General features: G+C 43.5%; 1 protein-coding gene across 1 annotated transcript in view; it reads right to left on the bottom strand.

Annotated features, from left to right (window-relative positions):
- SESN3 (sestrin 3) overlaps positions 1–15,228 on the bottom strand; it is a 40,673-nt gene extending 25,445 nt beyond the window's left edge. Inside the window, exon 1 of the mRNA XM_039563548.1 lies at positions 15,049–15,228. Within this exon, the coding sequence (XP_039419482.1) occupies positions 15,049–15,153 (105 nt within the window). The 5' untranslated portion in view covers positions 15,154–15,228. The remainder of the gene's footprint in view (positions 1–15,048) is intronic.
- Between the last annotated feature and the right edge of the window lie 637 nt (positions 15,229–15,865).

A 15,865-nucleotide genomic window follows, 5' to 3' on the forward strand; every position in this document is an offset into this window, starting at 1 on the left:
AAAGAAAGTCTTGAAAGGACTCCACTGCAATGCATGCTAGAAAATCCTCACGTGCTACAGTGTTTCAGCAGTGACCATCATCACCAAGGGTTTATAGAAAAGAAGAAGCATTTAATAGCACGTTACTATAAAAACAGACTGGGTGAATTTTTAACTAGGGACCGTCATCAAGGCTGCATTCTCTCATCTCTCCTCTTTGTTACTGGCGTTGCATTCATTATGACAAAGCACAGAGAGAGAGAGATTTTAGGCACAGTGTGCCCTAAAAGATTAAAATATGGATTTTTACCAAGGTAAGACTCTTAAAGTCATGCCTACACTGCAGTTGCTAGCACAACTGCTGCTCTTCTACAAGTCAGCTTCAAAGAAGTCTTTGGCTTCACTGGTTTTGAAGGAGTCCTTGGTTAAGAGTTCCTAAGTCAGGCAGGCACATGAAGCTCCGCTGCACAACTGGCTTGAGAAACCAGACAAATGTTAAGTCAGCCACTGCTGAGTCTCCAGTTGAAAAGATGAAGCTTGACAGCTTGGAGGGAACAGTACCATAAAGAAATCTGCTCACAGCAAGTATGCAGTCCTACCTTTGCACTTGAATGGAAAAAATAATAACAATATCCTCCTCTGATTAGCATCTCAGTCCCCCACAGCTGCAGGGGAGGAAGCTGGGCTCTGACCTCTGCACCAGCTCACTAAAATAGTTTCCTTCCCAGCCTCAACTTACCTGCATGATACACTATCAAAACCAACAAGGTCTCCTGCACTGGTCTCCTGGCCACACAAAGTATTTGGCTGCCTGAGGTGCTAGTCAAGCAATGTTCATGACTAATGTCAAACACTACATGTTTACAGGCTACCAAACAGTGAAAAATCTTCACAAGCTAAGTGCAGTGTAAATCCACCACAGAGTTTAACTCAAGAAGGCAAAGGTTGAGGACCCTTTCCATGTGAAAACCTGTTTGACCTGTAACTATGAGATTTTAGATCATACAGCCCAGCTTCCCAGGAATTCCCACTACTTTTCACCCTGCAATATCATTGTACAGCTTAATCTTCTTATAGCTGTTCTTTTAAAATTCAGTAGGAGATGCACTCTGACTGCTCCCCTGATCGGCCATTGAACCAGAACATGTAAGTGGGACGTCTGAATTTTATCAGAAAAGCAGCAAACCCGCTGCAGAGGCACATTTCGCTACCTGGAGTGTATCACAGGTGCTTCTTTGTTGCATTTCAGGGAACAGGTATGTGAGCAGAAGCCCCACACTGCAGAAATAAACTTAGCATGTGTCCCTGCCGACACTCCTTCTTGATAAGTCTGTGTCCTTGTAGTGTTTTCAGCTCGATAAAAACGTCTAGAGCACCATCTATTTACTCAGTAGTAAATGCTGCTGCAGACATATGCTCCTAAGCACCTTTCACTTACCAAGTACTACATAAAACCAAATTCTATTCAGACACATAAGAAAGCCAAGCAAATGGCTCAAGCATGGGCTTTCAAACTGCTTTTCCCACACATTTTATGTACCAAATGATCATAGCAGTTATTTTGAACTGTGTGCAGGAACTATCTTAAGCGTCATGGAAGTAACTTGCCCAAGTTCAGAAAACAAAATCCTCTCACACAGATTAAAGAGGGAAAAGTGCTCTGCTCAGCACTGGAGCTGTCCCAGCTAGTTTTCTGCCATCTTTTTCAAACAGAATTGTGAAACACAGGAGCTTGAGTCCTGGAAACAGCAACTCTGAACTGCTGAGACTGCTGTCACAAGCATGTCAAATAATTTTAATTGATTGCCTCCTTGCTGTCACAGTCCATGCATAGCGTGCTTTTACCACCTCCAATAAAAAGATTGTGAACCAAACAGCACGTGACAAGCTCAAGCAGAGGTACTTAGCCTTTCCACAATGTGCAACTAAGCTGTGGAAATCCTTGCTGTAAGATGCTACAGACAAAAAGCCAGTGTGTGTTTAAAAGTGAAGTGTTTGAGTTCATGGAAGAGAAATGCAACAATGATCATTAAATATGGAGAATTCACCTCCAGCTCCAGAAGTTTTCAAATGGCAAACACTTGGAACCTGGGAGACAGTGTTGTTGGAGAGCATAACAAACTGCTCCATTTTGTGTCTTCTTTCCTCAATGTCTTCCCTTGGCCACTGTCAGATGACTGGAGTCTGAGTTTCAATCTGACCCACTGTATCTGCCCTAATGCAGTCACATATCTGCAACAGACTGGTTCAAGAATACTACTTATTCTGTAAGTCCTATTTGAAAATGGAACCTATTTTCTAATAGAGAGAGGAATTGGCATCCCCTAAGCAATGAGGCATTTTAGCTAAACTGGACCCTTACAGAAACAAGCATTATGCTAATCCAGTGTAGATGATGCCGGCCCTGTTACGGAGCTCCTTAGTGCCTGGGTGAGCACATTCCTACACTGCCTGTTCAGCACAGGTGGTATCATATAATTTACTTCAGAATCTTAAGTACATTACACTTCAATTCTTTACTAACACCGGTTTGAGGAAGCCAGTGTTATTATTCCTCTTTTCTGAATGCACCCCTTCAGAAATTCCCTCAATTTAGATTTGAAAAAGGTGAAGAAAAAAAATGCCTATGCATTAAAACATAAAGACAATATACTTATGAACCCTCCCTACTCACCTGATGGGCAGATGATATTTGTTTAGATAGATGGTACTGGAGGAATACAAGCACATATTGGCTATGCCACCTCATTATGAAGAACTTTAACTAAGCTGTTTGTGTTAACATTCAAGACAACATCAAAATATTAAAACATGAGCCTGTTATAAGGTTTCTAATTTATAACAAACAAAATTTGTGGCCGATGTTCCTTAAAATTTTAAGTTAATCCACTGAAAAGCTTTTAAAAGAAAACGAGAAGCCCCCTTGGCACAAGTTTCTCAGACAAATGCTTATGTGCAACTGATGATCACTGACCATCTTTGCAACAGTTCAAATAATGTAAGGCATGCTGATGCTGTTGTCCTTGCTCTGCCAGGGAAGGGAGAGTCTTCCTGGACATCCAAAAGGAGCAATATCCTCCTGCTTTAAGAGCAGCAGCTTTTTTTGCCATCTTTCTTTGGCTGATGACTCAAACAGAGAGAATGTGCCAGATGAAAAATAAAATCTCCCTGACTAACACGCTTTACCTCTAGCCTAAAGGTACAATTTCCAAGAGCAAGCGCCTTGCTGTCTAAGGCAGGAGTTTAAGCCTCTTTTGATTAGTTGACTTGCAAGCATTTTTCAGAAGGAGGTGGCACCCAGACCATACCTCTGAGTTTACTGAAGTAAGTCTTCTTACACAGTCTCCTTGAAGGAAGTCCAGAAAAATCTTATAGGTGCTACGGCCACAGATGGAAAACCACGGGTGAGCCCTTTTGATTTTACACCTGATAGGAAATCCTAAAATGGTCACCAATTAGAACAAATTATTTCTCCAAGGAGTCTTGTTTGCAAAGGCAGGAGACTGTTTTAAAATGAGCAGGGAGCTGACACACTGTTTTACATTTGATTAGTCTGGGAAAGTCTGGGCAAGAGACAGACAGAGGAAAGGCTTCATCTCAGTAGCACATTCGCAAGCCACCGACTTGCTGGAGCGACCATAAGAATACTTTCAGTCAGGCAGTTTCTTCCCCTTTCTTCTTCTTTCCTTTTTTTTTTTTTAAGAACATTTTGCATCTTAAGCTACATCTTACCAAAGTGAGTCATTAGTGAGATACAATCTCCAAAACACACTGACTGAATGTAGCTGAGCTGGTGGCAGCAAAGATACAAATGTATTTTCATGATGGAGCTTAAAAGAGATGCTGATTTTCAAAAATTAAAGACTCCTAACTGTTAGAGAAGATTTATTGCATGTAAATACAGGACTTGTCCAGAGATAGATCAGCTACTCCTGCTCTCTCCAGCCACCCAGGCCAGCAGATCAACAGAATTTCAGATTTACCTCCAGCCTCTGCTAGCAGGTGCTACCATTTTCTCAGATCACTGCCTACACTTTTACTAAGAGGGCTTTTGCTACAGTTTGGTGGCTTAACGACTCTACAAAAAAAAGCACCAGCAAGTAATAAAGAAATAATAAACTCACTTATTTTATGCCCTGCTTGAATAAAGACTTCTGTAGCTATGGAAGAGTGATTAACATGCACTGCCTAATAAGGTTCTCCATTGCCCTCCAGTCGACTTGCCCTTTTTCTTAATGAAGTCTCCAAACCCAAACAGAGACCTTTTCATCAGAGTAAGCCCAGCTCCCAAGAGACACATTCACAGCCTTTACTTGCAACAGCCTTACCTCTATACAGACAGGTTAGACTATGCAATTTTTTGTCCAACTTTTCTGGGAAACAAGAACTGAGGCCATAGCCCTAACTTCTCAAAGAAGACAAATTAATAATTTTGGATGGCTGGATGCTGCCTCTATGTATTCATGAGGCACAGCTTAACTCAAAGGAGTGTCCCATACAAAACAGCAACAGCACTGGATAGTCAAACTGCTTTTGCTTGTACGGCAAGTTTCTGTTGGATAAATAGGTCAACTAACTACACCTTTATCTAATACTTTTTGCATAAGTGGCCTAAAGAGCAGGGGCATGGAGGGAGACCCTCCTTCCACCTCTACTCCCCTCTTGGCTTTTCTAAGCCATGTGTGTAAGATGGTTCCAGCATACCCTCCATGGCTGCAGCCTGCTCTCCTTCCTCTTGGACTCTGCCCAGGTGGAAGAGGCACCAAGCCCCATCTCTCGTGAAGAACTCCAACGGCAGCTGCAGGCTCCTTCAACCTTTAATTATGTTAAGTTGACCTTTTCAACCAACACACCTTTCCTCCTAACTACTTGTCAAGCACCAGCACAGAAGTGAGACAAGTTTTAAATTGCTGGAATAAAAGTCACTTATTTCAAAGCAGATTCTACTTGAATGACCCCCAATGTTACCACCTCATCCAGTCTTTCCCCAGTAACGCAAAACTTAAAATACTAATGTAATTGAACAGTTTGTTCAAGTTTTCTGGAGGGAACAAGAAGATGAAAATAATTTCTGAAGCATTAATATGGCATAAACTAGTTGGGAGTTTTTCTGGTTCAACCTTTCCACTGCATTTGTTTAAATGTGGTGACTGCAAGATGTAAAAATATTAAATATGGTGGACAAACAGAACTAAAAAAAAAAAAAAAGGAAGAACACAAAAGACCATGTCTGATTCTAGTGAGATGCATTACAGCTTATCTTCTGGATTTCACAGGGAGAAGGCAACCAGTCAAAATGAACTGTTGACTAATGAACACCATGCACCTCAAGTGTTCCTCAAGTGTCTCCTACCACTAGGGACTGGAAGTTTCCACTACAGGATACTAACAGAGTGCCAATTTAGAGTCTTCTAGCCATAGTGGTCTGGAGTGCAAATGGCTGCAAATGAATTAAAGAGGACTTAAAACATGGGTGCTCAAACAGCTGCCACTGCACGTAATGGGTGTTGCAATCAGCTTTTGGAGGAACTGAAGACACTACTCATAATGGGGAGAGAAATGTGGTGCTTTAACTTTAAACTCTTATTCATAGTGTGTTGTTGCCACCTTATTACTAGACAACAACAGCGAAAAATTGGGAACTTCAGCATGTTTCTACCTCATATACACACACCATGTTGTGTATAACATATGTGCACAACCACCTGAAGTCCAGAGGACAGAGCTGTAGTAGGGGTGCTTCTCCATAAAGAGCTACTTTAATTTTCTAACTCTAAGCCAGATATTGCAGTCAGGCAATCAGTGCTCACTAGAATAATCACATCCTGATACTGGTTTCCAGGGAGGCTCAAGGTTTGCTCTGCCTGCTGAATAGCCAGTAGGTATTTGCACTGCAGACAGCACGTTGACTTCAAGACACAAAAGATATTGTAGTAAAGCAACATTTCAAGTGTTCTTCCACACTGGATGAGATCCAGCTGGTGCCAGGTAGAATATTTAGACAGCATGTAGGAGCTCCATTTCATTAGAGTTCTAATCAAATTTCTAAATGCTAGAACAAATTACTATTTCCACACCTCTAATCAGCAATGAGGGTGCTTTACTGAGAGGAATGTCAATCAACTCAGAGGGGAATATTTTTTATTTTTTTAGTTAATAGGTATAATTACTTTAAAACAGATTTAGAACCATATGGCCAAAACCCCTCCAGATACATTTAGACAATAATGTAACTATATTCCCTTTACCACATGCTAAAGCAGGAGATATTAAACATATTTACAAGCATGTGCCATTAAATTAGGTTCAACACTGTTAAGATACTGTCTTATTAAACAGTTTTTAACTGCAGAATTCATACAGAGGAGAGAACATACACTGGCTTTCAATTGTTTTGTTAGTATCAGCCAGAACAAATCCAATGCAATAATAAACTGCCCAGAGACAAATAAAGGATGATTTTGAGTAAGCAGCTGTGTACTGCTCTAGAATGGTTTACACCAAGACAGCTTGTACTCCCTCACTGTCATTAACATAACTTTGTTTTACTGAGGTTATGTGCAATTGCTCAGAAGCATGAGTTTTTAATTTGAAAATGTTAAGTGAGGAGTCATTCTTGCAACCATTCCTCCTTTCTAAGGAACAATTTTAATCCATCCTATAAAGTGTCAAATGACTCTGAAAGAATTTACATGTCTCTCCAGTTTCATGACAAAACTAATTTCAAATTTAATATGCTTTAAAACAGATACACAATTACACAGTTTGATTCCAAACTGCAGCAACTGAGACACATTGACTGTATTTATTACTTTATTACCCATTCTGAATAGATGAAAACCTGATTTTCAAGTTACCTTTTATTTTTCTTCCAAATGTGTTTTGCACTTGCAGAGATAACAGAGACCTATGACTCCAAAGAATTCTCAAGAATGCGATTCCTCCTGGCTTTCATACCTGTTAACCTAACATCTGTATATGTTAGAAGACTTAAACCACAAGCCAAAGGGGGGTCCACACACTGACCACACCATATTCCCTTGTGATAAAGACTTATTACTTCTGTTTCAGCCTACTCCCAACACATGAAGCCAGGAATACTTCATATTCTACTCCATTATTATTTTTTACCATCTGATCCCCTGAGGATGGGGACTGCAGGTAGCTTCACACTATTACCAAGTTCAATAGGTTGGGGGCTGAGCTCAGAATCCATTAGAAATCTGTTGCTGGTCTAACAAAACAAAGATGCTTACCTTGAGAGTACCATGGGAGTCATTAACAACAACAAAAGGTGTTTAATCAGGAGGTTGTATCTGTTTATTTATCTTACCCTAATTCAAGTAAGCAGAGACATTCAGGAAAGATTTAAGATATCTTGCTAGATTAAGAACACTGACTTCTGTCTCTCACCCTGAGCACCATCACTTACACTCTGTTCAGCCTCTCCCTAACTTAAGTCCATGACTGTCACAAAGATTATGCCCTACAAGAAAAAAGCCCATGCTTCAAAACGCCTTCCTTTCAATTTAAGTAAGATGTGAGAATGAAGATATTAGAGTAAATCAATGGTTGACATGGTCTGTAAAAGGAACAAAATAGTTTTTCAGCTTCATAAACACATAATATTAACTACCATCTATACCAGTATTTTGCCCCAAGTGGTAGTTATCTAATGTCTGATATGCAAGAAGCATCCTATAATACAAATTTGAAACTAGTGGTTAAGAGAGACATTTAAAATTAATACCCCTTGATCATGGCCTCCCCTATTATCAGTAACACTGGTCTGCCCAGGATGGCATACCAAGAACTGCATAAAATTTCTTGAACTATCTGTAATGTGTTTCATGGACTGACTGATAGGCAAACAATCAGAAAAAAAATGTTTGCCCTGTAATGGCATTTCACAATTTGACTCATCTTCATTACGTTCCCTATAGCTTCTACTCAAAGCACAAAGACTACCAGGCTGGGCTGCAGAGAAAACAATGGGAAGGACCTCTGCATACAAACAGGAACACCTGCAAAGAACAGAGAAATTAAACAGCATAAATTATTTCCAAACAGGTTTTTCCAAAGCTGATGAGGTGCAATTTCTCATTAACTGAGGTCTCCCTCCTGACAATTCAAATTTCTTTTCTACTGAAAGTGCTCCATATCCCCCCAGTCCATCCTGACCCACTTAGACAAAAAGCCAATATTCAGCCTGGCCATGCAAACTATGCTTGAGATCCCTCCTTATTCTCCAGCCCTGTAAATCGAAATCTGATAATAAAATCTCCAGATCCCAGCTATGCACAGCCAGGGGAGAATTATACCACTATCTTCTCTCTCTCATATCTCCCTAGCCAGGAAAAAAAGGTTCAAATAAAGAACTAAATGAGTATCAACAGCTCCCTCACCAATGTGGAAGAGAGGAAAAACCAAGGATGCTTAATGGACCATATTATTTTTTTCAGATTTCAAAACACTGCCATTTAAAGAGATGTGAGATTTGAAGCCCTAATTAAGTAATATGCATGAATTTAAAGCAAATGTTCACACAGTCCACATCTCCAAACCACAGCCTGTGATTTGGCTAATGCAATGCTCCACTCCTACGAGTAGAAGTAAATCTTAGCAGGGGACAACCTCCACGCTTGGCTAACTCAGTCCCAACACTAAACCTCAAGGTTTCTTCTGAAGAAAATCCTCCAGCCCACCTTCCTTCCTTTCTCACCTCCATTCCCTCCTTGTAATTCAGGGAAGACGGTGTTTTTGCTTTTGTTTTTTTTAAATAGAATGAGTATTCTAAATGAGCACGGTTGCTACAAGGCCACCTCTTGCAGCTTTTCATTGCAAAACCGTGCTGTTCACCAGAGGTTCATTTCACTCATGCCACTCTCATTACAGGTCTAATGAAAATTTAGTAATTCTGCCATCTCATTTTCAGCCCGTAAAACTAGGAAAACACAAGGAAATTTCTTTACAGTAGTTTCTAAGGCAAAATTAGGAGAACCCAGGAAGCCTCAGGACCAGCATACATGTGCAAAGAGCAGTACTGTCCTTTGATTTCAGGACACAAAGACTATAATTACGCAGGGGATGGGAGAAGAGCCAGTTAAATGGATCAGATTCTGAAAAGATACAAATTATTGAAACACTTGTGAGGATGGGGAAGGAGAGAAACCAGTCAGCTCTGGATTTTCACAGCATTTATTTCACAGGAAAGAACCCTGCTCTAAGTTCTCAGTTTGTTGGGAGTTTTTTTATCAAATGTTTCAAGAAAAAGTAAGAATGAATTATGAGAGTGAGGAGCCTGTTGCTGTTGACTTTAACTGCCCTAAAAAGTTTGGTTTGTTGCTCTTGGTTCATAGCTTTACATTTTTGGACCCTAAGAAAACCCATCTTCTCCCCACCAGCTGTGCATTCGGAATTAGTTGGAGGAGTGACCTGAGCTAGTTTCACCATGTTTCACCAGTGCTCCAGGGGACTGGAAGACACAAACACTGAAGGCAGACACAATGTTTTACACAACAGAATGTTGCTAATATTAGAACCAATGCAAGCAGAGTTGATTTTTCATGACGGACTTTGCAAATCATTTTGAGAACTCCTTTAGGAAGAAACACACTGGAGATTTAAAGCCATCTAGGCAGCCCCTCACATTCCCTACAATGTGAAGAGAGATTAAGAGGCATCAAACTATAGAAGATATAATTTGATTTTACAAATTAAGATTCTCTGTGACAGCCAACTAGACTACTTCCAAAGCCAACTAGACTATTCAACTCAGAAAAAAAGACGCTGCATTGTGGAAAACCCAGGGTGTTTTCCAAGCAAAGGCATAGCCACTTTGATTTGCCTATGCTCAGAAGAGATTGAACCAGGCTGACTTCCCTCAAAATAGCTGAGATATCCTTGAAAGGCCCCTTGACTTTTACAGTGCAGGTAACAGCATCTCCATGCATCTTCATGACTCATGGTGACACATATTTTGCTTTACATGGGCTTATGAGACCTGACATTAAACTATTTTTGGTTCACTTTTGGGCTACTTTCTTATTCACCCACACAGAACAACAATGTGAATCAAAGTGTGCCTTTTCTTTTTCTGTTTTTTGGTTGCTTTTTTTTTGGATATGACCTCAACTTCCTGAGCCTAGGCTAGTGCTATTGTAAGCACCACATCATTTAATGATGTTCACACATTTTTCTATCTTAAAAGCGGGTGCTTTTTTTTGGCAGCATCAGACCTAGAACAAACTCTTCCAGATCCTTGTACCTGTGGACACTTCAATTTTCCAGCCTAAATGTATTTATGACCATATTACATCCATCTACTCCTGAGCTAATTTCTCCTCACTGGCTCTTACCATGAGATGTATTTATAGACGTGGATCATATCCCCTCTCAGCCTTTTTTTCTGCTGGATTAAAAAAGCAAACTTTTTCGTTTCCTTCTGCAAAATCAGTATGCCCTTTCTCCCAGCACCCAGGCAGCCAGCCTCTGTGCCTGTTTAATTAGGGCCTATCCTTCCCAGCTTCCCTCCTCTCCAACACCACAGCCCTGCAGGGTGACAGTAAGCTGCTGGTCCTCCTGCATCAACATTCTTCTCCCTGCTCCTTCCAAGGAGCTGCTCTTATTAAAAGTGATGAGTAGCAAACAGCCAAGCCTGTAACTCTCACATTTCACACCACTGGATTTCACACCGCTTTAACTATGTCAGTGCTCAAGGTCTCCCAGCTCTCCATGAAATGTCCCTCTCTCCCTGGAACAACAACATTTACCACTTGTGCTCTCCTCTCAGCACAGCAACTTCTCCTTTCAGCATGGCCCACCAAAATTCCCATTCTCATCAGTTCTGAATCACTGTAATTAACAGGAACAGAAAAACAGACAAATTGTGTCAGAACAAAGGTCCCTCCTGCCCAGTAATCTGTCACTGCTAGGGGACAATGGGAGACGTGACACCCAGGAAAGCATACAGAAACTATACTGAGAGGTGTTGCTGTTTCATATTTACAGGTGTTGTTTAATTTTTCTGTTATGAATTCGCCTAAATAATTTTCAAACCCAGTTAAACTTTTTGATATATAGAACATTTGATGTTAGTAAATACAAACATTTAATTTGCATTGACTTGCAGTGTCAAGTTCAACCTTTGATGTTACTTCAGATGTTTAATGACTACAGTGCAGTTTTAGTCCATTCAAAGCTTTTGGAACAGGACACTGTAGCAGCTGTCTTACCAACAGAAGACCACTACATTAGTCTAGCATGACCTGCTTCTGGTGGTACCATGTCATATAAATTTTTTTCCTATTTGCTTTATTTAGTAACTTTGTACAGGATTGAGACTTGCACTAAAGAAGGAGACTGGCATGGGAGGATGAGGAGCAAATTATGTCACTCATTTTTATGGATATTTCCCCTCTCACAGGATCACCCTGAGTGGGTAGGTCTATAAATACCATGAAAATCCTGGATTCCATATGCCTTTATGCTGCACTCCAGCACAGACACTGGTTCAAGCTAGGAGGGTCAGGTAAGTTGGGTCCACTTCCACCTTGCCAACACTAAATGTTGCTTTTAAACCACACTCCCCCATCACTCCTCTTGCCACTGCCCTTCTATCTGCCTCACTGAAATCTAACACAAACCAAATATTTAATCCTGGAACCATGTTTATACTTCTTTTATATCCTACTGACTTGTATGTACATGTAAAAGAACCTTTTACTTCACATGCTTTGCAATTTGCAACTAAGTTTGAATAGTTGGCAAATCTTCCCTGTTCCTACATTTCCTGACATATCAGGACTTTTCTATCCCCCGAAGACTTTTTGCTTATTCCTAAAAGCCTTCCTGAAGCAGTTATTTGTCCAAAGAAATACTGAGCTCTTCCTATATATTCTCTTCTTTCTTGCTTGGGATATTGATTCTGTTTAGGCAGGAGAACCTTGGATTTCCATCAGGCTCCAGGATAACACCCTGGAGCTCCCCTGCCCAGGGACTCCCCTACATGTTGCATTTTCAAAGGAAAGAGCTGGAGCTGTCCTGGTTACTGAAGTGGCAGCAACTCTCAGCCACCTCTAGGAAAGACTTGGCAACAGCACTCATATGCCATGTTTAACACTTTTCCCTACTGGTATGCCACAGTTTTGTTACAAAGGCTGCCCATCCACCCCATGAACCAGAGCTACTCATGTGGTTTTGGTCATTCTCCCATTTATTAAACTGAGTTAAAGCATTGCCTTGGTTGTGTGTTCAACAAGCTCACTGATCAAACTCAAGACAGCATCACCTACTACTGGCTGTCCTTTTTTGTTTTTCTCCTAAACCAAATAATGATGCAGTTGTTGTATCTATGACTGTCTAAGCCCTTCTGATTAGCAACAACTGTTCTGCAAGTAGATCTGGTTATCTAAAGAGTACCATAACAATAAACCCAACTGGAAACTGTATCCTTTTAATATGAGAAACATTCTTCATAGGCAAATGCAACCCATGAATACGTAGCAAGATTCTCAGTGCTGCCCTCACAGAACTTTCCATAATAAAATGTAACTTTGATTAATCTGAAATCGGCCAAAGCATAAAGTGCTGCATCTAGCTTTTCCTGTTTCCCAGCTGAAAGAGAAACTTACCTTCACCCATGAAAATCCAAAACGTGCTAGACTATTTCAAATTTCATTATATGCCATTGAGTTGAAAGCTTGCTTTGCTCCTTATTATTTTGACAACAGCACTACCTAAACTGTGAGCATTCAAATGACTTCAAATAAAGGCTTAAGACTGAGGAGGGCAGAAGAGATTCAACATGTTTCAAGGCCAATCATTTTTTCCAGTATATTATCACATGATCATTAGAAAAAAAAACCCCAATACCATCAAAAGAACAGATGAGGCAGCACTTATCTGAAGATTATTACTCTGAGACTCAGGTCAAATTTGCATCTTGCTTCTATCAAGCACTTTTTGTTTTCTACTTGCATGCTTGCCAATGAGGTGCAAAAGCTTAAAATTTACAGTGATTTTTATTATACCAACTTTTAAATAATGACAGATGTAGTCAGAAGCTTTGCACTTCTATTTTTATTGTCCAGCCTACAACAGAGATGGAACAATGTCCCAGTACAACCACTGAAAGCACAGAACACCTATGTTTCAAGAGGGTTTCACGGGCTATCACTCAGTTTCTTTATTCTTCCCCAATTTTGTATGGTTGAAATGACCACAGCCAAGGCAGAGCAGCACTAAGTTGCCTTCTCAACAGACCCAACTGGGTGCCTACGTTTCACCATCATCCCTAAACTACTTTAAAATAAAATAAAAACACAGCAATAAATCAAATCCAGCAAGTTTCCTGTTACCAGAAAAGTACCATCTAACCCTGTCCCCGCCTCCTACCTCCCACTGATATTAAAGAGGTATACAAAAAAAGTCCTACACAGCAGGATGGGAATACGGCTTCAAAAAAATTCAATAACTTAAATTTAATTTTAGATCTACAAGTGCTGCCAAGCACCACTTTATTTGTCAACAAAACATTTTGATTATTTGGCAGAACAAAGCAAGCTCCCTCCCTGCTTTTTCTACAGACATATTTGGCACTGGTTAATTTGTATGTCTTTAGACATATGTCAAGTCTGAAGCTGTTTCAGGCTTTAACCCTGCAGAACTTCTCTCTTTTAAGTACTTGTTTTTCTTAAAGCAGGAACAGCAGCAAGCTAAAGCCAAGAAGGGATTCGATCCTGCAACGAAATGGTTAAAAATCAGACTCTGCTGATGTGTGCTTCTCTGATCCATTACATTTCTTGCAAGCTGAGCTAAGAGCTGAGCACCAAGTATCAACTGTAATATGATCCAAGAGTTTATGGAAAAAATAACTGCACATACCAAGCATGCACATTTAATAAGATTTTGTTTCCATTAAAATATTCAAAAAACATGATTTTTAAGACCTGCTTCTCTCTCTGACCGATTTTTAACGTTTCTCCTCCCCCTCCCCTAAATACACACCTCCTTTCCAAAAACCAAACCCTTAAAAAAAAAAAAAAAAAAAAAAAGGAAGAAAGAAAAAAGCAGTCCTACTGCAGGGAAGAGAGGCTTGAAAAACAACTTTGATTGGCACTTGGCCTGACCCACAGAGGAAGAAAAACAGTTTTTGGACAAAGAGCGCAAATATTTGAGCTCATTGACTTACAGGCTTTCTTAGCATTTGCAAGAACCAACGTGGAGCAAAATGTGTTGGGAGAGATTGAATTAAAATAAAACCAAAACCGGCGTCGCGTTCATCTTGGGCGCTCGGAGACTCGGCGCATTTGAACAGCTCAGCAATTTTAATTCATTTGCACTGGACAAACAAAAAGCACCTCCACTAATGCTCCCCGTGAGGCAGATGTCGGGAGCAGGGGGTGCCGCCACCGCACCCCTCCGGGGGCACGGGGGGGTCCGCAGGGAAGCGGCCGGGCACTGCAGGGATGTGGTTCAGCGGGCTGGGGGGCGGGGGGCTGGGAATTCTTTGGTGCTTTTCTTACATTTTTAAAGCTCTGATGTCGGATTCCCCCCCGCACAAAGACTTGACGGAGATCGCGGTGATGAATTTCGCCGGTGAAATACGTGGATAATAAACTTTACAAGCGTGGCTGGGCCCCAAGTCAAGCCCCGCAATGCCACCGGGGAGGCCGGGTCCCCCCCAAGCCCTCGGGATGCAGGGGGCAGCCTGGGACAAGGGCAAGTGACAGCCGTCCCAAGGGGGATGGGGGCGATGGGGGCGCGGGACTTGGCACCCTCGGCACCCCCTGGGCCCACATCCCCCTCGCCCTGCACCCCTCTCCTGCCCCCCACCCCACGCTCCCCAGACAATCACCTCCTGGAAAGCCCTCCATGCACGCCCTCACCCCACTGCTCCCCTCTATCCCCCCGCCCCACTACTGCCCTATTGCCCATTTCTCCTCAGTCACTGTCGCCGTCCGTGTCCCCCCCCGCCAAGTCTCTGTCCCACCGCCCCTCGCTCCCCCAATCTCCTCTACAAGCCTCTCCCGCAGCTCCCGCCTCCTCTGAGCGGGCGCCCCCCGATACCTGTCTCGGCACCTTCCGGCAATTGCCGCACACCCGGTACTGCCCGGCGGCGGCGGCGGCAGCGGCGGCGGCGCTGCCCACAGGTCCGGAGCCGAGGCGGTTCATGGTGGCGGGGATGGCGGCGAGGGCCGGGCGGGACGGGGAGGCGCAGGACGCTCCGCGCCGCTCAGCTGCCCGCGCCGCCGGCCGCCCCCATCCCCGGCCGCGGCCCCAGCGCCCGCTCCGCGCCACCGCCCCCCGCGCACACCCCCGCCGGCCCCGCCAATCAGCGCCGCCCGCCCCGCCCACCGCCGCCGCCGCCGGCCAATCCCGACGGGCCGCCCGCCGCCGGCCAATGGGCAGCGCCCGCTGCGGCTCCCATCTCCGGGCAGCCTGCGAGAGGGGGCGGGGAGGGGGGCGTGGCCAGGGCCGCGAGGGGCGTGGCCGGTGGCGTCTCTGGGCAGCCTTGGGGAGAGAGGGGCGGAGCCGGCGCTTCGGCGCGTGCCTTCCGCTGGCCAATAAGGTGCGCGCCATGCAAATGAGGCGCGGAGGCCACGCCCCCGGGCCGGGGTCTCGGCGGCCGCGGCTCCCCCGGGCCGGTCCCGGTCCCGCTGCCCCAGGAGCGTCCCCGAGGGTCCCGTTCGGGGTCACCGGTGGGAGGAGGGGCCGGCCTCAGCTCCCCATCCCACCTGCCTGCCGACCCCGCGGCCAGACCCAGTCCCCGGGCATCGCCAGCCTCATTCTCCCGGGGTACCCCCGTTCCCGGGGCGGGGGGCGATCTGCTCTCCCTGCCAGAGCGGCGGGCTGCACATGCAGGGACACGACTGCGCTGCTGCCC

This window comes from Corvus cornix, chromosome 1 (genome assembly GCF_000738735.6).
Source record: "Corvus cornix cornix isolate S_Up_H32 chromosome 1, ASM73873v5, whole genome shotgun sequence".
In the NCBI taxonomy this organism is placed as follows: domain Eukaryota; kingdom Metazoa; phylum Chordata; class Aves; order Passeriformes; family Corvidae; genus Corvus; species Corvus cornix.